Source organism: Arctopsyche grandis, chromosome 2 (genome assembly GCF_051622035.1).
Source record: "Arctopsyche grandis isolate Sample6627 chromosome 2, ASM5162203v2, whole genome shotgun sequence".
Lineage (NCBI taxonomy): Eukaryota > Metazoa > Arthropoda > Insecta > Trichoptera > Hydropsychidae > Arctopsyche > Arctopsyche grandis.
Window position 1 is genome coordinate 4,266,531 of NC_135356.1, and position 22,690 is coordinate 4,289,220.

General features: G+C 33.0%; 1 protein-coding gene across 1 annotated transcript; it reads left to right on the forward strand.

The window, feature by feature from the left end:
• Positions 1-4,227: 4,227 nt before the first annotated feature.
• Positions 4,228-19,239, forward strand: sgl (UDP-glucose 6-dehydrogenase sgl). The gene is made up of 9 exons (XM_077446420.1): positions 4,228-4,271; positions 14,777-14,958; positions 15,043-15,180; positions 16,481-16,631; positions 16,707-17,066; positions 17,491-17,630; positions 18,314-18,472; positions 18,702-18,830; positions 18,911-19,239. The coding sequence occupies exons 2-9, from the start codon at positions 14,800-14,802 to the stop codon at positions 19,076-19,078; spliced, it is 1,404 nt and encodes a 467-aa protein (XP_077302546.1). The 5' UTR covers positions 4,228-4,271; positions 14,777-14,799; the 3' UTR covers positions 19,079-19,239.
• Positions 19,240-22,690: the final 3,451 nt, after the last annotated feature.

Below are 22,690 nucleotides of genomic sequence, written 5' to 3' on the forward strand. Positions count from 1 at the left end.
ATTAAAAAACAAATTATTAAATATACAATTTATTTTAATAGAAAATTCCAACATTACAATTATTTCAACGAATATCTCTAATAAGAAATGACACCCGAGTAATTATATATCGAAAATGTGAGCTGTGCGTCCATAAAACGTTGGGGTTGCCTAGTATTTAGTATGTGTAGATTCAATTTTAAGCATAATTTACTAAAGTCATAATTTACTTTAGATCTCATACATGTATTTGTTGTATATCATATTTCTGTATATATATATATGTATATATATATATAACGTATTATGGAGATTCTTCCATTCGCTAGACACCATCCCAATTTCATAAAAATGACATATGTAGTTCAAATGCATAGAAATATTTTCCATCATATCTAAAACATATAAGCTTGGTAATGAGTGGCCCTAAAAATACTTATTTTGTGTTGGATATCTCGAGTTATGAATGTGAAAAATGTGAAGGGGCACTTATTATTACGATTTGTTAAGTCTTCATAACTTCAGATTTACAACACAGAAGAAGCGTTCTCGGTGACGTTCAGCATCAGTCTTTATATTATAAACAAAAAGGAATTTCAATATTTTGTTTTGATAATTTTGGCAATTATGTGGACTGACATGATGACTTATACTTAAAAGAAATCTGATGATGGATCAGATTATGTGTATTAAAATGCATTTTTTATTGCTGTGCAATTTTTAAGTTCTTAATGATATATATATATATATATATATATATATATATATATATATATATATATATATATATATATATATATATATACATATATATATATATATATATGTGTGTATGTGTATATATATATATGTATAAACCCATACCAGCCTTGCATTAATAGAAGAGGTTCATGACCTCAATATTGATTTTGATATACACATCTTTAGCATTAATAAAACAATTGAAAATCCAAAAAAATATATTTTAATATTTATTCAATCTACACTGTCCACCATGTTAAGCATTATTCATTGTATGTATTCGCGTGTTAGCATGTTTTACTGTGCATTTATTATAAATACAATGTGTATTTCATTCTGTTACTTATTACTTTTCTTCAGAATCAATTATGTAATCAATTAACTCATTGAAGACCGTGTACACAAGTTTGTGAATTGTCAAAAAGTCACGGGGAACCATGTTTACATTAGGAATTAATTTGAAATAGGGAAAACTGTAAGAATATAAATTTTTTTTTATACAAATTAAACTATCAATTTTTTTATTTTTTTGTAAATAACTCTTTAATAACTTAGATATAAATGTTGTTATTGTTAAAATGCAGAAACAATCAGATCGATTGTGGTGGCTTTCTTTATATTGGCTATTAGAACTTCAATATATACTGCATAATATAATATCCAAACAGTGGTAAGAACATCCTGTCATGGGTCTGTATGTTATACGTAAAATTAATTGTCAATCTTTTGTTAAATGAAATTATAGTCACTGAATATTTATACTCTATATTTTTAATTTAAATAGTAATTCATATTATTGCTTGTATGTTTTCACTCGAATTGTTAAATGAAGCATTATTTTACATGTGAGATTCTTTTCTAAATCCTGTTGAAAAATGTTAGTTCTAAAAAATGTGGTATTTTTTTATTAAAGCAAGACATTAGTCTTGACATGACCATTAAAGTTATTATTATTATCAATTATTGGTGTGCACCCGATACTATTGGTGTTTGTTGATATTTCATAGAACTTTTTTAATATTTCATTGTTGTCTTAGAACCCGGCTTGAGCATTGTTATATATTGAATTAAATAAAGTTAAACCATCCCAAAACGTTGTAATTTTAAATGAACTTGATAACTTTAAGTGAAACTAAAGCAACATGGTTCTCACTACATAATAAATTTATTGGTTCTTGGATGAGTTAATTTTTATTTGGAATTAAGCATTATTTTTTCTATTTTGCTCTGATTAAATTTGTTTCGATTTCGATAGAATGAATTTTGCTTAGATAAGCACTACAATTTAAAATATTAATATTATACAAAATTTGGGTTCTGTTTATTATAATATTTATTCGTTTATGATTTAATTTACACTGTTCTACAAATTTTGATTTTTGACTACTCTAATATATGTTTCTACGTAGTCATAATTTTCAATAAAATACACTTTTATCATATGGAGCAGTGGGGTCTACCTCACAGGCTGGAATGTGAAATGCCGGAAAACGCAAATATCGGAAGGCAAAGATCGAAAATCGAAAGATCTTAAGTCGAAAGATAAAAAAAAAAGGGTGCATGGTAAACGGTACATACTCACTTAATTTGCGCGAGCAGGATACAACAGGAACAAGAGGAACGGGCTTTTCCTCCCGTATTCTGCGCGCGCACATTAATACGGGAGGAAAAGCTTTCGATTTTCGATTCTTGCCAATATTTGCGTTTTCCGGCATTTCACATTCCGGCTCGTCACGGAGACCGGGAGCAGTGTTATTTTATATTTTTTTCGGTCATGTTGACTTTAATTGTAATTATTCAAAATATATTTGAGATATTAAAACAACACTCACATTGATTGTTGATTTGAAAGCTCACATGTTTGTTAATAAGTGAAAATGTGTCATTTAAATTACTTAAATAAACAAATATCTTTTTAAGCTCATCTTTTCATATAGACATCCTTAATCTGCTATTTTTCTGAAATTCAACATAAAAGATTTTCAGTAAATGGTCCATAGGAAACGGACGTTTTTGTAATGATTAGTACGTGCACCTGGAGGGAGGAGTTTAACTCCTCACGTTATGCCTTTTAGTCGTCATGACAGTAATCATGAATATAATCAGAACTTCGAAGACGAGGAATTAACAAGGAAAATGTAAAGTTATCGCAGACACACAGAATAGCGATATTATATATATATATATATATATATATATATATATATATATATATATATATATATATATATATATATATATATATATATATATATATATATAACCCTGTATTTATTTATTAAAATACCTCATTTACTTGCAGCGTATAAGTAACGCATTAATAAGCATAATCTGCATTAATGTGATTTATTAAAGTGCTACAATACTGATAGTTCTCTAATTATCGTTTAGCCGGTTAACTGGTTATCTACAAGAAAAATCACCAGAAACTGATTACCATTATTATCTGGTTATTTGGAACCCCTAATAGTATATGACGAGTCTTTGAATGACAATATATTCTTTTGCAAATATTTCTTAAACAGCTAAGGCCCAAACACACTGATTCGAACGGTGCGGGTGTGTTCTTGGCCTCCTGTGGTGAAAAATCATGTCTCACACTGTAGGGGCTCTTTTTTCGACAAATTTCTCTTACGATTCTTCAAATATGAGAATCACCGCTATCGATCACGTTTGTACACAGGCGAGCGAACTCCTAGGCGCGGCCCTGTAAACATACAAGAACCGCTAGTTAAACCTTTGAAGTACGGAGCGTCGAGTAAGACCCCAGTATTTTTTAATCGAAATACAGCTTTTCTCAATAAAAATGGGTTCAATATATATCTTATTAATTATTTTATACATCAACATAAAAAAGCTAGTCCTGTAGCATATTTTTGACTATTTTTATATTAAAAAATAAAGACAACCATCGACATACAAACGCACATAGGTAAGGCCAACAGGCGCCTCCACGATTCAATAGCCACGCACCAAAAGTGACGAAAACAATAGCTGCCCCTTTCTCTCGCATTGATTCATCGATCAACAAGAATATGCAAGCGAACAGTCAAAAACATGACTTTTCGCTACCGCCTTTAAATCATACTTTGGAACGTAGAAATGTATAAATGTATTTTTTTACGATGTACCCTTTTTCTAAATCATACAAAATCTATTAAAATAATTTTTTTGTAGTTCATTCTAGGAATACAAGAAATATAGGGTTTATAGCTTTGAAAACCACGTAGTAATCACGAAAAACGTAAAAATTGGGGCACTTGCATACCCCAATTCGGTGAGGGAGGGGTAATGAAATATGTAGTACAGGTTGACTTGTAGTACAGGTTGACGATCAGCTGACCGATTACTCATATGTCATAAATTGACAGCTTAGCGCAGGTAAAAAAACCTGTGAACACGATCCGTCGATAATAGCCATTGAAACGTGAGAGCATGCGTCATGATTTCGCAGTTAAGATGCTGGTCGTGCGTTTCGGCACTATGGCCATCGGATAACCAGAATTCAGTCGAATTTTGGGCGACGTGAGCTGTGGGCGTGTCGTCACTGTGTGAGTTGTCAATTTGTCAATTTTGGTATTTTTAAATCGGCAGTCACGAATACAATGGAGAAGTATCAGACAAACACTGTTCCGGTCCCCGTGTCGACTAATTTCGCGGGTTTTCTTCAATAATTTCGCATCAATTCGATTCCCACTTAAAATTTTGCTCACACTACGTAGAGTTCATGGCCGGTGAATACTCTCGTGGCAAATTTGTTCGCTTTGTATTGTATACATTATTTGCTTAATATATACATGTGTCGTATGCATTGTATATATTTTATATATTTATGTATGTACCCGGTCTCTGGTAAAATATTTATATATAAAATATAATATCTTTTTGTAAGGTTTGGAATTTTCAAAAATTATCAATGAAATTTAATTATGTGAGAAAATTCATGTCAGATTTTAGGCAAATATTGTCAGTGTTAAAAGGACCAGTTCTGGTCACAGTAGTAAAAAGTACATTTTTTATTAAAAACATCGAATATTTACAAAGTGCTTGTTTTTTGGTTGCAACCGACGTTTGGTACTAAATTTTTTAAAATTAATTTTTTATTATATACATATATGTTCATTTTGGGGAGTATTTTGTAAATGTATTTCTAAAACGTGAAATTATATTTCCAGCCAAATATGAGTATTTAGTATTATTTTTATAATTGGTCTCCTGCTAGAGCGAACAGACGTTATTTCTGTTCTCGGTTTTATTTGTGATAATTTCAATGTATCGTTTGCCTGTAAATTCAGTTATTTTAATTTTAATTGAATTTACAGACAAACAACTGTATTGTATGGTTGGAGAAGAAGATTAAAAAAAAAAAATGCATTTTGATGCAAAAAGTCCGTAATATACATTTCAAAGTTTTTCAAGTTCCTTTTATAATGGCAGAAAAAATAAATCATATAGAAAACCATTTTTTATTTAATTTTTAAAATATTCCAATACATATATTAAGATTGAAATGATTTATCTACAAACTAGGAAAGAAAAATAGAAGGTAAATTTCGGTTCGGTAAAAAGCGGTCGCGGACCATAGTTTGAGAATTTTTGGTGTAAGAAGAGTTTATTTTTTTAAATATATACTAGTGTTTTTACCCAGCTTCGCTCGGTATTTGTAATACATATATAAACCGCTTAAACATAGCGAATCTAATTGTAAATGTTTTATTAAATTTATTTGAATAGTTTTATTTTATTTCAATTTATTTGAATATTCGATGACGTCACGGACCAACAATACTTACAAAGTCTCTTTCGAAATTATATGTATACTAGCTGTATTACTCGGCTTCGCTCAGTATTTATATTATAAACCGCTTAAACATGACTAATCTAATAGTAAACATTTTATTAAAAAAAAATAAATTTTTTTTTGTTTGTTTTTTTTTTTTTTTTCATTCTAGGGCTTTGCCCTCGGCGCCCTTCTGAGCCTTTGCCTTCTAGGGTTTCGCCCTCCGCGCCCCCTAAGCCTTTGCCTTGTAGGGCTTCGCCCTTGGCGCCCCCTGAGCCTTTGCCCTTTAAAAAATAAATCGAATCGGCGCCTATGAATCGAAAAAAAAATAAATCGAATCATTTGTTCGATGATGGCTACGCCCCATGCGGCTGCGCCCCATTAGCTATTGCTATTACCGTTTAGAGCTTCGCCCCTCTGCGCCCCCATGAGCAATTGCCGTTTAGGGCTTCGCCCCTCTGCGCTCCCATGAGAAATTGCCGTTTAGGGCTTCGCTCCTCTGCGCCCCCATGAGCAATTGCCGTTTAGGGCTTCGCTCCTCTGCGCCCCCATGAGCAATTGCCGTTTAGGGCTTCGCTCCTCTGCGCCCCCATGAGCAATTGCCGTTTAGGGCTTCGCCCCTCTGCGCCCCTATGAGCAATTGCCGTTTAGGGCTTCGCCCCTCTGCGCGCCCTTAACTAATGCTTTTTAGGGCTTCACCCCTCTGCGCCCCCATGAGCAATTGCTGTTTAGGGCTTCGCCCCTCTGCGTCCCCTTCGGGGCCCCATGCTGCTGCGCTTCATAAGGCTGCGCCCCCGCGGGGACTTTGAATCCATTGAATCGAAAAAAATCGAACCATGTGTTCGATGACGTCACCGATCTACGGACGACGAACGAACCAAGGATACATACATATATACAAAGTCTCTTTCCAAGTTATATATTAGAGATAGATAGATAGACTAGAAGGAGAAGATTAGAAGATATTTTTTTATTAAATTTATTTGAATCGTATTTATTAAGTCTCACGCTACATCGGGGATGCTACATAAGAATATACATATGTAGTTTATAATATATTATACTAGTGTTTTACCCGGCTTCGCTCGGTATTTGTAATATAAACCGCTTAAACATGGCCAATCTAATAGTAAAAATTTTGTTAAATTTATTTGAATATTCAATGAATATCGTATCATCATATATATGTATTTTTTATAATATCGCTATTCTGTGTGTCTGTGTAAGATAACGCTTAGATTCGACATACATACATACATACGTACGTCACCGCCAGAAATACTGCCAATAAAATGTACGAATATAATAACGAAAAGAAAAAATATCTATATATATTGTTTGCTACCAATGTTTACCCTAGGCAAGTCTCTGGCCATTTAGTGCATATATTGAAAATTTATTTCATTAATTAATATTTGTATTGGTGTTTTATATTTATATGTAGGTAGGTAGTTTTTACCATTTTTTTCCATACTAAACAATTAAATATTAATATAAAATTAAATATATTTAAAAGATATTTGAAAAAAAAGTCGAATCGAATCGAAAAAGGATCGAACACATTTCTTTTAATTTAAATTAATTTAATTACTTAATATGCCAACACCCATTCGATGATATTTCACCGGGGTACAACACTATGTAGTATTATATAATGCTAGTGTATTTACCCGGCTTCGCTCGGTATTTGTTATATAAACAGCTTAAACATGGCAAAACAATCTAATAGTAAATAATAATTTGATTTTTTTTATTAAATTTATTTGAATCGAAAAAAATAATATTCAACGATGTCGATATCCTCGTCATAGAAACTTTGATTTGCTTTCTATGCTCCCAACAAACCTTACATACATACATAGTAAATTCGAAATTATATATTAGATTACAAAATGAATATAATATTAAATAATTATAATATTAATTAATATTATTAGGTAATATTAATTATAATATTTATTTACATAATATTAATTTATAAAATATATTATTAATATTATATAACATTACGATTTTCTTCAAATATCACGGGCCCCAGGAATTTATCCCCTCTGCCTATGTACGTAGATACGTCAACGGTGAAGTTATAATTATGATTTATGACCTACATACATACAATAGATATGTTCATAGTCTGGTCGAATGAAACTACTATATTGAATGCTACGAGGTGGAATATATTTTACGAGCGACAGCTCATGTCATTGTACCCACTTGTAAAAGTGTGAGCGATTTCGAATTGAAATTTATTTTCACCCTATATATTTTAAATTTCATTCGAGTCCATTTCATTTTAATTTTTAATGCCCTAGCCTAGTGAAAGCCATATGTACATATATACACAGAGATTTATATAATATTATTACAATATAATTCAATGCAAGGTCTTTAATAATATTACTGTAAGTTTTGCTCTGTCCATAACATAACATGACGTTGACAATTACTTTTATCGTCTAAAAAATATGAATTTCCATTAATATAAAATATATACGTATTCCATAAATAAATTAATAACACCAACAACTTACGTATTTTGTATTAAAATTTTATTTATGTAAATATTTCAAAATACGAAACACGAACTCAAAACTAACCAAAAATAAATGACAAAATCTACCGACCGCTATACGCACGAACAATGTTCTATTTCTTGACCAAAATGCAATGCGAAACTGAAACGAAATGGAATTGGCCATCGCGGATCGAGTGGGGTGGGACATTAATATTTGTACCAAATTCATTTTTAAATATTTTTGCTCTGTTACCTTATTTGTTCGTTATCTGAAAACGATAATCATTAAAGGTAGGACCGGAAGCGTGCTTTTTCCAGGAAACAGGGTAAACTATAAAGCTAGAGAGCATAAAAAAAAGGTTCATCATAAAAATGAACAAAGCACGGCGAACAATGAACAATAAACTGCGCAAAGTTGGTCCGCTCTTTAAGAGGGCTGGACACCAGCGCCTTGTTCATACAAACGTATTAGACTTCTCCCTTCCTCAAATCTGGCACTAGAGAAATTATTTTTTAATATGCTATGGATATCCACCATTGGGTTGCATCTATCGTTTTATTTTTTTGATTAGTTATTTTTTATAGGAGCTAGGAGCCGCCAAACATCAATAAAATCGCCTCTTTTTTACACCCACGAAAAGAGTCCAGCGTGCTTATTTAACGGCCGATTTAAAAAAAATACGCGCATAGTTGCACAGAGAATATCTTTCTCATACCGATGTTGAAATTTTTTTAAAAATTGGTCTATTTTCGGAGGAAAAAATAGGAGAATACGAAACCTCGATTTTGTCAATTTAAAATACGTTTTATCTGGTCGAAGCGCAACTGTCGCATTCACTCAATATATATATTGATATATTTTGTCGCATTCACTCAATATATATATATCGAAGAAAGGAACGGCAACAAAATTAAGGTTTCGGGTGTACAGCCCTCTTAAGATTTTCTGAAATTGAAAATTACCGGTAAATCATTATTAAACAAAGGTAAATTTGGTCCAAAATTAGGCTTTAACGAGTATTTAACGAGTAAAACGGTATTTTGACAAACTAGGGCAGACTACATGTACATAGATATGAAAACTATCTATGGCCATTTTATCTCCATCTGTGACTCACGTTCTCAAACATTTACTGTATACTTGTCTATAGACTGCACATAGAAATTTAACATAGCGATGATTTAAATATATACGGATATTTCACTTAACAGGGGGGAGCATTTGGGCACTAATTAAATTCCAAAAAGATCTAATGGGTATTATTTTATAGTTTTTCACGAAAATTAAACTAACGACTTTGCCGTAACTTCATTCGCCTATTTCTGGCCTGATTTTTTTAATGGAATAGGTCTCGACCTTGGAAAAACTCATTTAAGGCGTTAAATTACCTTGGTAAATGGTGACATTTCGATATCCTGTGCTTCGTATTCTGCTCACAAGTAGAACTAGCAGGATGTATGTATGCCCACGCGAACTCGATCCATTCACGAGATCTCGGTTTTAAGACCACAAAAATCCACCATACATATGTAGTTCTTTGGACGGAAATGAAAATTTGAGGAGAGCTAAAACGAATCATTTTCAATCTAAACAATACATTGTCTGTTTCAAGTCCCCGATCAGATCTAGATATTACATTGTGGCGTATTTTATCTCCTTTTGCTTTATTAGTCTCATAACTAAAGAGCGGACCAACTTTGCGCAGTTCATTGTTCATTGTTCGCCGTCATTTGTTCTCTCTAGCTTTGTAGTTTGCCTTTTTTCCTGGAAAATAGACCCAAAACGCCCTGTTTCCTGGAAAAAGCACGCTTCCGGTCCTAGCTCTACATATAACTAAGGATCGGTTAGTTATTAATAGTCACCGGACCCAGAAGGTGCCGCGTATTGTTCAAAGGTTGTAAATGCATTGTTAAAGGTTTGCCGAACCTTTTTACAAAGGATTTACAACAATGGAACAATGTATAGCACTGTGACTATCCTACCTCTAGTTGTTAATAAGGAACGCGGTCAGGATGCCTTTGCCCAACAAAAAAGGGTTCACTATTGTCATTTTCTATTGACAACCTTTTTTTTGCTCTCTAGCTTTGTAGGGTCACAATAGACAAACCCTCTTTCCTGAAAAATAGCACTGTCGCGCCGAAGCTTAGTCATAACCATAGGCCGGCGCGACCCCGCGCACCATTGTTCATTTTTTATGGTGAGCCATTTTTTTGCTCTCTAGTTTTGTAGTTTGCCCTGTTTCCTGGAAAATAGCCCCAAAACACCCTCTTTCCTGGAAAAAGCACGAAGACTAGTCATAACTAGTCACCGGACCCAGAAGGTGCCGCGTATTGTTCAAAGGTTGTAAATGCATTGTTAATGGTTTGCCGAACCTTTTTTACAAAGGATTTACAATAATGGAACAATGAATAGCACTGTGACTATCCGGTGTCTAGTCATAACTAAAGCCCGGACCCAGAGCGTGCCGCGTATTGTTCAAATGTTGTAAATGCATTGTTAAAGGTTTGCCGAACCTTTTTTACAAAGGATTTACAACAATGGAACAATGAGCGGCCCCTTGGCTATCCTACAGTAGTCATAACATGCTATCGAATACACTTGGTATTCAATTTCTTAGAAAGGATATGTTTTACAAGCTTTTTTGCTGTCTTGCTTTGAACACCGACGGTTTTTTTAAGAAATTGACTATTTTTTTTAATATACCCACGTATATACGATCTCTAATTATACCTAGCTTTAGACTAGGGATCGGGGCACTATTGCTCATTTCTCAGAAAAAACATGTACAAGCTTTTTTGTTCTCTTGCTTTGAACACTGACGGTTTTTCTAAGAAATTGACCATTTCTAATAGTAGTGCACCCACGTATATATCGTCTCTGATTATTAAAGAGCGGACCAACTTTGCGCCGTGCATTGTTCATTTTTATGATGAACTTTTTTTATGCTCTCTAGCTTTGTAGTTTGCCCTGTTTCCTGGAAAATAGACCCAAAACGCCCAATTTCCTAGAAAAACCACGCTTCCGGTCCTACCTCTACTGATTACACATAACTCGACTTATGCTAGGTATCGGGCACTATTATTCATTTCTTAGAGCAAGCTTTTTGGCTCTCTTGCTTTGAACACTGATGAAACGGTCCATCGTTATTTACAATTGCCCTGACGAGTAACCTTAGTCTGTTCATATGTAAATGCAGTTCTTTCGACTCGTTCGTAAAAAACAAAGTTTGTATACTTACACTCAAGGTCCAGTACAGTGTCTGGTCTAAAACAACCAACTAACCAAATAAGTGGACGGATGAATATGAGGTATAGGAAATTGACGCGGCTATAATTGAAATTTGTATTTTTAAGACGATAAAACTAATTGTCGGCGTCATGTTATGGACAGCAAAACTTACAGTAATATTATTAAAGATCTTGCATTGAATTATATTGTAATAATATTATATAGTTAAATTATTTAAAAAAAAACAAAGAAATTATTTTACGTCCTTACAATGTTACAATACATTGCACGAATGCGTCAGCATGCTCGGTTGTCGCTTTATAAGCCCTCTTTATGCTGGTCTTTGGTCAATTGGCCATTTGTAATTCTCCTTTCCACCATATTTTGTTATATTGTTGCGTTTTTAGAAATAGAGACGTTTACATTTCATGACGAATGCTAAGTTTCTGTAGGTTCGGTGATTATTATTGGTCACAAAGTGCTCGCCCAAAAGTCACTAAAATCTCTATAACGGAACATCTGGCAGCCGAAAATTCCATCATACTAACGAGAACTCGAGTGCCAAATATTCCATATTCGCAATTTTCATAGCAAAAATTGTCTTTTGGGCGATCGTAATGTGACTAATAATCCAATAACCTATTATATGTCTGTGATTCGCCGTATAGATAGCAGGTGCGAATGTTTTGAATTCTCGCTAATCAGACAAAACTAATCATGATCCCCCCAAACAATGTTTCCCCCCCGCGTAATAATCGATGGAAGATTTTGTATACGCATGTATGTATGTATGTGTGTGTACTTAGTATGAGCATGTATATTTTTTTTGTAATATAAAACATCTGTCTCGCATTTTTTTATCGCATTTTCAATATGGATTTTTTATCTATCTTTCATTTCCGGGATAATAGCTATTGTAACACGCGTGTGTGTACATACGGGTCAACATACAGTATTGGTAATTGGTGTGACCCAAAGAAAAATGCTATGAAAACAAATATTATTTTTTACAGTTACAATTTTCAAAAGACAGTATGAAATGTATTTTGTAATGATCACAAAGTTAAATAATATAGCAAGCATTTTTTTGTTTTCAAATGAGTCTAAATATGTATATCTGAAGTTGCCCTTCTGAGGCGTAGATTCACAGATTCGTACGGCACGGCATGCCTAGTTAGACTCCAGCTGTAAATGGGCGTGCTATACTTATTTATTTCTTTACATATTTGCCACAGTGACATTACATAATATTCTAACACAGCTTTTCCCAACCTTGTTTAGACCGTGGCCCCCTTTTGCGCTTAATATTTTTCTGCGCCTCCCACCATTTTTTCTCGAAAATAGAAGTACATTTTAAAAATATTATATACTAGTTGTTTTACCCGGCTTCGCTCAGTATTTGTAATTTAAACAGCTTAAACATGGCGAATCTTATAGTAAATATTCATTTGTTTTTTATTACATTTATTTGAATCGAAAAAAAATTATATTCGACCAATTGAACTGTCGTCATCGAAACTTTGTTTTATTTACGAAGTTCCCAATCAAAGATACTTACATACATAAATACATACTTGCATACAGAGTCTCTTTCAAAATTATATATTAGATTATGTAAACTATTATAATTACAAATTTGAACATACAGTTTTTGTCTATCTATGTATGTATATATGTATATAATAAAAATCAATGTTTGTCTGTCACTTATGCGTTCCTATACCATTCAACCGATTGCGATGAAACTTACAGGAGTTATTGTGTGTATGCCCGCGATGGTTTCTGTAAAAAAAATCGCCCAAAAACGGGAACGGAAACGGGAATGAGTGACATTGCAACGCAATAATTTGTGTTCGCGTCGCCACCTGGGTTGTTAGGGTAAAATAAACAAACAATTGAATAATTTCGAATGTATTCGCTGCCTGCGTTCTTCCGACAAATTATCATTACTGTAATTTAATTTGATAATTAAGTATTAATTTGACACTGAAGCATTCACTTCACTAGAAAAGGAAACTGGAACTGGATTTGTCATGCGTTGCAATGACAAATAGTGAACGACAAAACAATCAAATTCACGGCAGAATCAGAAGTTTTTGAGTATTCTGGTGACTTATGCCAACATACGCTTTTGTTTTGAAGAACCAAAATTTTCATTACAGTTAAAGGCACTTGTTTAGTATTGAGGCTCGCGCTTACAAATGCAAAAATCCTGCATAAAAGTATCGCTTCAGCTATTGTTACTCTTATAGTAAACTTGGCAATAAAACAGGCTTTGCCGGTGTGATACGTAAATTGGTCACGACATTTCATTCCCTTTTCGTCTCAGTTTTATTATTTTGTGTTTCAAATCTATTGTGTTTTTTGAAACAAAAACCGCAATTCGATTTCTCTCATTCACTCAGGTTTTTAATTATACAAGGTAAACCCGCAATCAGCACTGGCCTAGTTAAAATAAAGTAAAATATTCATATATTCAATATCAATCTTTATTTTTTTATTCTGTATGACCCATACAGGCCCGGCCTTAGGGTATATTGCGCCACTAGGCAAATTGGTTTCAGCGCCCCCCCCCCCCTCCCTTAAGTTTTTAAACAATTAATTTCATGAAAGTTCTTGACATATTATGTTGAAGAAAATTATATTGAGACAAAAACAAAAAAATAAATAATTTTTTTTTATTCAAAATAGTTTTGTTTATGTATAAAAATTAATAGTTTTAATACTTTGAAAATAGAAGGGTTTTAATCGCTTAGACGCCCAGCCGACGCGCTGGGCGTACAATTGATACGGATGTTTGCGCCTTAAGGCGCTTTGGGCAGCTAAGCGGTTAATAAAGATCAGTCAAGAAATTTATCCGTTTTAAAAAATCAAATAATTTATTTTTCAACGCTGTTCTGTAAAAGTTTAAATATTGAATAGTGTTTAATCACTGGAAATATTTTTAATAGTTTTAAAAAATGTATTTTATAATGTTTTTAATAGTTAAAAAATGTATAAAAATGAACCGTCAAAGTTTTATGTATAAAAATGAATAAAATACGGAAAACTATGAATAAATTCGGTAATGAAGACATTAATTTACATTCAACTATGAATTGAAGAATTTTATAGAGTGACATTTCTTCTTTCGAATATGATTGGTTAAGATATTTAATTTCTTATATATATATACATATATATGTATATATATGTACATACACATGTTTGAGCGATATTTTACATAAAATACAATTTCAAATTACCATTTTTACCGATGACAGTTTGTTGTTTTACAAGTTTTATTCGTGAGTCGTTGATATTTGACAGTCAACTGTCTGCGTTCCTCGTAAATTATAACATTTTACAATCAGTATTTTTACTTCGAGTAGAAAAATTAAGTTGAATATATTATACAATGTTTTATAAGTTCAAAGAAAGCCAAATTGTTCTTCAATTAAATTCAATTGCTGCACGTTTGAGCCGGCTCTGGACCCATATGTACAATCTATTGTTGGGAAAATATCAATTTGTGGGTGCTGACTGTTTTCAGATTAGTTATCCCCTGTCGTTGCAATGGTCATCACCAAGATATGCTGTTTGGGAGCTGGTTACGTCGGTGGACCCACATGTAGCGTCATAGCCTTGAAGTGTCCCAATATTCGAGTGACTGTAGTAGACAAAAATGAAGAACGCATACGGCAGTGGAACTCGGACAAGTTGCCCATTTATGAAGTACTTTTTTTCTGTTCAATCCAAGTATGCGAATGTTACGAATTCAATAAATTAGTGTACTGCATAGGTTGCTTTGTGTTTCAGCCCGGATTAGATGAAGTCGTCAAGAAGTGTAGAGGAACGAATCTATTTTTCACAACCGATATTGTCAAGAGTATAGAAGAGGCCGAGTTGATATTTATATCGGTGAACACTCCCACTAAAATATCTGGTAATGGCAAGGTAATAATTACAATTTTTTTATATCGTATTTCATTTGATTATTTAAAAGCCATGTCTCATTTGTTTTCGATTTTTTTTCACTACAAATCTACAAAAATAAACTAATGTGAAAAAAAGCATACATGTTTACTTTTTTTACAAGTCATTTCCGTTATTGTACGTACATATATACATAAAAAAGAAGCAAAAAATTTCACACGTATTTTTTACCACTTAATATTTCTGTTCATTGATATTTACAAATCTAAAGCTGCTAATTTTGTAAAAAAAAAATTAAAACCAAATATGTAATTTATACATTTCCATTTATATACACATACATACAGAGAAATATATTAATACATTATATGTTAATATTAACATTATATGTTTGGTAGATGAGACCAAACTAATGTTCAATAGTTATTGCATGCCTTATAGCATTTCATTAGAGCCAGCAGAATATATTATACTTATGGTTAGCATATAATGCTTTGAACAAAATGATCACGGGTTCAAATCCCACTAGTGCTGTCCAGACCTTGGATTTGTGACTCGATCTTTTCCTACCAGAGTTGGCCAATTTATCTGATTTTCATTGAAACGGTTCCAACAAATTGGCAACCTTGCCCATTTTCTCGCAAATCTCGAGTTTTCAGCAATCTAGAATTTTGCTGAATTGTATAAAATGCTACAAATTTGACCATAAATGTCTCTGTGGATGTCAATTGATATGTATTATTTACTTTGTATAGTACTAATAATACTTGTATCAAATGTACAATGTTTCTGGTATAAATAAAAAATAAAAAAGTGCATTCGAACGAATGAATGCCGTTTTTAAATTAAAAAAATTTCACTTTGACTGAAGAAGACGTTCGGGTTTTAAAAAAGGGTTTTATCAGTGATGACGTATGGATGTGAAACTTAGACATTGAATGCCAAGATTCTACATAAAGTCCAATGCACTCAGTGGAGTATGGAACGTTGTAAGCTCGGCATAATGAGGTAAGACAGGAAGCGGAATATGTGGGTGAAAAGTATGAGAAGAGTAGTGGATAGAGGGAAGAGATTGACTAGAAGAATGGACGAAAAAGGGTAAAAGGAAGACCGCAGGGAAGATGGGTTGACGAAATTAGGAAAATGTGTGGGATGGGATAGATGAGTGTTGCTCAAAACAAAGACTAGTAGACAGGAAGTAGATGGTGAATGGCTGTAGATGATGATGATATGTATTTATTTTTGAACTAGTTCACCATTCACTGTGGATGAAGGTCTTTTTCAGATGACTCTATTATATTATATTTATTTAACTTTTCAGGGAAGAGCTGCGGATTTGAAGCACGTTGAAAATGCCGCCAGAATGATAGCCGAGATTGCTAAAGGCAATAAGATTGTTGTCGAAAAGAGTACAGTTCCCGTTAGAGCCGCTCAGAGTATAATGAAAATTTTGAAAGCAAACGTGTCGCCAGGTAAAATAATAAATTTTGAGCATTTTTCAAATTGTTTTTATTTTATTTTATTTTATGACTGTGAAAACATTTCAGGTATCAACTATCAGATATTATCAAATCCCGAGTTTCTATCCGAGGGCACTGCCATTGCCGATCTGTTGGGAGCCGATAGGGTGTTGATAGGCGGTGAAGAGAGTCCCGAAGGGCAAAAAGCCATCAAAGAACTGTGCTGGGTCTACGAGCATTGGATACCGAGCGAGCGGATCATCACGACCAACACGTGGAGCTCAGAATTGTCGAAGTTGGCCGCCAATGCATTCCTAGCTCAGCGCATATCGAGTATTAATTCTCTGTCTGCTGTATGCGAGGCGACTGGAGCTGATGTCTCTGAAGTAGCGCGGGCTATCGGTCGAGACTCGCGCATCGGTCATAAGTTCTTGGAAGCGTCCGTCGGTTTGTATTCCATGAGAAAGTTTCGCTTACTTAATCATCGATTGAGGTCACGAATGTTTATACGTTTCCATTTATTTCTTGGTTTTGTTTTTTTTTTTTAATATGATGTCACGTTATTTTAATTTGTTTAGCTAATCGCACAGCAACCTTGTGCATGGCTTTTTACTTTGGTCGTGCAGCTTAGACACGATTCCCCATTATTGGGATTTTCAAGGTTTAAATTATTTCAATGATTATTTGTATTTCAACGATTGTCCGAAATATGTACAAATAATTTCAACAAATTAAATTAGTATTACGAAAAAACCTCGAAATGAAGTTGAAGAGTATATTTTCACTATGTAAAAAATCGGTTTTTATATATACATTTTTTTCACTGACCATTTTTTGTTAATAAGGTTAAATTTATAATGTATATTTTCAGGATTTGGTGGAAGCTGTTTCCAAAAAGACATTTTGAATTTGGTTTACATTTGCGAATGTTTAAATTTACCCGAGGTGGCGGCTTATTGGCAACAGGTGATCGACATTAACGAATATCAAAAATCAAGATTCACGAAAGGGGTAAATTGACAATTTTAAATGCACACATACATAGTGTATATTATTTGTTTTTTTTTTGTTAGCCCTTTGGATGCTATGATGATTTTCAAAATTCTAGCGAGAAATGCTAACATTTATAATTTTTTTGAAGAAAAAATAATCTATTGTTATAAATGTGCCATACTTGATTTTGTTTTGGTAGCTCTCTCTCTCTCTTTCTTTCGTGGTTGTAAACATTTGGTTTGCATTTTAGTGGCATCTAATTGCACGGCTCGTGACCTCTATAATAGAAAACGATTTTCTATTGTTTTTGTTATTCTACATTCTATATTATTATGGATACAAAATAGTGGAGTTAGAAAACTAGCTTAACTTAGCACTACGTATTCAAATACGATCACTATGACCAGACTTAGACGGCCAGGATGCTTTAACCCACACAAAATGCTTCACTATTGTCAATATTTTTTCTTGCTCTCTTGCTCTGTAGGATAATAGTGAACCATTTTTTTTGTAGATTAAAGCATTCTGGCCGCCTAAGTTTGATTATGACGTCAACAATGATCATTGTTAGCGATTCTCGCCGTTTTCATAAACAAAGACATACCATTGTTTAGCATTCAAAGGGTTAAACATTATATAAAAGTGCATATGTACAAGTTATCAATATACGACATGCCTTATCATCATTCCAACCATTTCAGATCATTGAATCGTTGTTTAACACCGTGTCGGATAAAAGAATAGCAATATTTGGCTTTGCGTTCAAGAAAAATACTGGTGACACTCGGGAATCGCCGGCCATATGCGTTTCCAAAAGGCTACTTGAAGAAGGGGCTTACCTTCAGATATACGATCCTAAGGTTTGCTGCTACTTTTGTTTTACAAATTGCGATGTTTGCTATGTTCTTTCCAATCACTTGTATATTTATATTTATATATATATATATATATATATGTCAATTTATCTGCGAGGTAGCTTGCGGCGTATATTTATTCGTCTTGTACCTGTTTAAATGAATTTTTGATGTGTACTAAATTCTATTGTAGAATTAATTCATCATCACACTCCTTTTTTTTGTACATGTGCAGGTTGATGCCGAGCAGATAGACTACGAGTTGGAAGGTGCGTCTAAGAAGTACGAGATTCACACGTCGGCCATGTTGTCGGCTGTCAACGCACATGCGATTGTCATCTGCACCGAATGGGATGAATTCAAAGTATATCGTCTCTATTGATTATGTGTATATCAAGTTTGTGTAGAGAGAGCGTTTTGTGAAAATTGAACGTGTGCTTTCAGGAGTTGGACTACAATGTGTTGTACGATGTCATGATGAAACCGGCGTACATATTCGACGGTCGCAAAATACTGAACCACGAACACTTGACCAACATCGGCTTCCAGGTGAAAACTATCGGCAAGAGACTGCACAACGGCGAATCTACGGGAATGTGGGAAACATGCTAATGCACCATATTTCGCCGTTTCCATCGTCAATATAATAAGAATGCATTTATTTTCCTATACATATATTTTTTTATGTGTACTATATTAGAATTTAAGTGGAATGCTTGGATGGTGATGTGTTTTAGAATGAGCAAATGAATTTTGCCAGTATTTGTGCCAGTATTTTTCGAATTATTATTTTTGTTCCCAAAAGCTTCCTAATCATTGCTTTAAATTGTATTATTTACATGCATTGACACTTTACTGACCGCTGCCACCGATTGGCATTATATGTATATGATCGACTGTGTATGTGTCTGGCCAGGTTTGTATAATGAACGGTGTTTATATAATACAATGTTCATGACGGGATAAATGTGTAAGATATTTGGGTATGATATTATTTAAAAACGATGTAAATATCATTGTAGTTTGTATGTCACAAGGTCAGTAAAGTGTTGTCGTCACAAATCGGTAAATTTTTGAAATGTAATTTATAAGCCACGTCTGATATATTTTGTCATAATATTTTTTATATGCATTTTATTATTTAAACGCAATACTTTTAAAATGAAATTTACTAGCCATGTCTGTATAATATTGATATATTTTGTCACAATATTTTTTTTATTTACATTTATTGTTAATTTCAAAATGAATTTTTAAATCGTACAATTTTCATATTTGCTTGTACTATGTGGTGTTTCCACATTCAGATATTTGAATATTTTTATATACAAACTCGCATATCGCATATACTATTACAGTAGCGTCGCTAGGTCTGTGCGGGGAGTGCGGTCTGCACCAAATTGAAAAACGCCAATTCGACATATTCGTTGTATGACGATCTTCGAGCGGCTACACGCCTCATTGCAATATCTGTATACATACAGCTTTCTGTATATATACAGCTTACTGTTTATACACAGCTTACTGTATATACAGTTTTCTGTATATATACAGCTTTCTGTATTTATACATTTACCGCGAAATCAGTCTGGTGCAGCTATATATAGTATTAAATATGAGCCATAATTGGCTTTTGTTCGAATTCCTGAGAAATCAGGAGCGTTCCTATTATTCCTAGCGACGCCACTGTTATTAATCTAAAAATGATGTAAATAACATTGTTAACGTCACAAATTTTGAAGTGAACCATGTCTGCGTATTAATCAAATACTATGTCACAATTTTTTTTAATGTGAATTTTATTATTCTTATACATATTATTTAATTTAAAAATGAAATCTTAAAACTTTTCATATTTGCATAAACGTCTTGTAGTTAGGGTTTCCGTATTTGTATAATTGAATATTTTTTAAATTAATTTATTAGTATTTATATACAAACTCGCATATCGCATATACTATTACAGTAGCGTCGCTAGGTCTGTGCGGGGAGTGCGGTCTGCACCAGGTAACACCAAATTGAAAAACGCCAATTCGACATATTCGGTGTATGACGATCTTCGAGCGGCTACACGCCTCATTGCAATATCTGTATACATACAGTTTTCTGTATATATACAGCTTACTGTATATATACAGCTTACTGTATATATACAGCTTACTGTATATATACAGCTTACTGTATATATACAGCTTACTGTATATATACAGCTTTCTGGATTTATACATTTACCGCGAAATCAGTCTGGTGCAGCTATATATAGCATTAAATATGAGCCATAATTGGCTTTTGTTCGAATTCCTGAGAAATCAGCAGCGTTCCTATTATTCCTAGCGACGCCACTGTTATTAATCTAAAAATGATGTAAATAACATTGTTAACGTCACAAATTTTGAAGTGAACCATGTCTGCGTATTAATCAAATACTATGTCACAATTTTTTTTAATGTGAATTTTATTATTCTTATACATATTATTTAATTTAAAAATGAAATCTTAAAACTTTTCATATTTGCATAAACGTCTTGTAGTAGGGTTTCCGTATTTGTATAATTGAATATTTTTTAAATTAATTTATTAGTATTTATATACAAACTCGCATATCGCATATACTATTACAGTAGCGTCGCTAGGTCTGTGCGGGGAGTGCGGTCTGCACCAGGTAACACCAAATTGAAAAACGCCAATTCGACATATTCGGTGTATGACGATCTTCGAGCGGCTACACGCCTCATTGCAATATCTGTATACATACAGCTTTCTGTATATATACAGCTTACTGTATATATACAGCTTACTGTTTATACACAGCTTACTGTATATACACAGTTTTCTGTATATATACAGCTTTCTGTATTTATACATTTACCGCGAAATCAGTCTGGTGCAGCTATATATAGCATTAAATATGAGCCATAATTGGCTTTTGTTCGAATTCCTGAGAAATCAGGAGCGTTCCTATTATTCCTAGCGACGCCACTGTTATTAATCTAAAAATGATGTAAATAACATTGTTAACGTCACAAATTTTGAAGTGAACCATGTCTGCGTATTAATCAAATACTATGTCACAATTTTTTTTATTGTGAATTTTATTATTCTTATACATATTATTTAATTTAAAAATGAAATCTTAAAATTTTTCATATTTGCATAAATATCTTGTAGTAGGGTTTCCGTATTTGTATAATTGAATATTTTTTAAATGAATTTATTAGTTCTTTTTCACAATAAACACATTCGGTTCAAATTTACCAGATTAAAATTCTGTTGAAATTTTAATACTAATTTGACCTTTCAATGTAAATACATATGTTAGGGTTATTATTAGGCCGAATATTGAATATAGATTTATTAAGAATAAGTATTTGGAAACCCTCATATAATTTTTATAAATATTGAATATACACATATAAACGTGAAAAAATATTTAATAATGTATTGTAATCTTGTGATTTTTATTAAATTATTATTTATAATATAAAAACTATCATAATTTTTTCCCCCACATTATGTATTTTAATACACTTAAACCAGTGCTGTACAGTGGCTGTACATATGTACATATATTGGGTGTGCTGTGAATGAAACAAAATTAAAAAATATATTACAACATTTTTTACTTGGGCAGTTAGTTCTACTTAATATTGTCAAATTAAGTAGTGCTACTATTAGTCCCTTAGCCCTTTGAGTGCTGACGTATTTTCTGTTGAAAGCCCGCCACGCTGAAAATTTCGCCAACATTTCCAACTGGAATTCGAATGGAAAGCATGTATAAAAATTGTAGCTGATCCAAACGAACCCTAGATAACTACCGCCGAGGATTTCGAGTTTTGTAAAGGTGTGCTTAGACTGTCTAATATATTGCAACAATATAAAACAAACAAAATAAGTCTATTAATGAATGTATTTTTCCAAAACTAGTTCCATCTTCTTCATTGCTAAAATTTAATCACAATCTAAAATACTCAGTTGGAGATTTCCATCGAGAAATTCTGCTATGGTTATAAATTCAGATATTCCGGTGTAAACCAGTCTTTGTAAACATTGACACGGATTACACGACCCATGTTCAATGCATTTTTTTTCAATGCTACCTGGAAAACCTAAGCGTGTAGTATTCTTGTTTATTTTTTACATACTCAATAAACAACACCTATCGGCGTACATATTTAAGGTTCATGGACTTATTGGCAAAATGCCGATCGGCGTTGGTCAGCATTC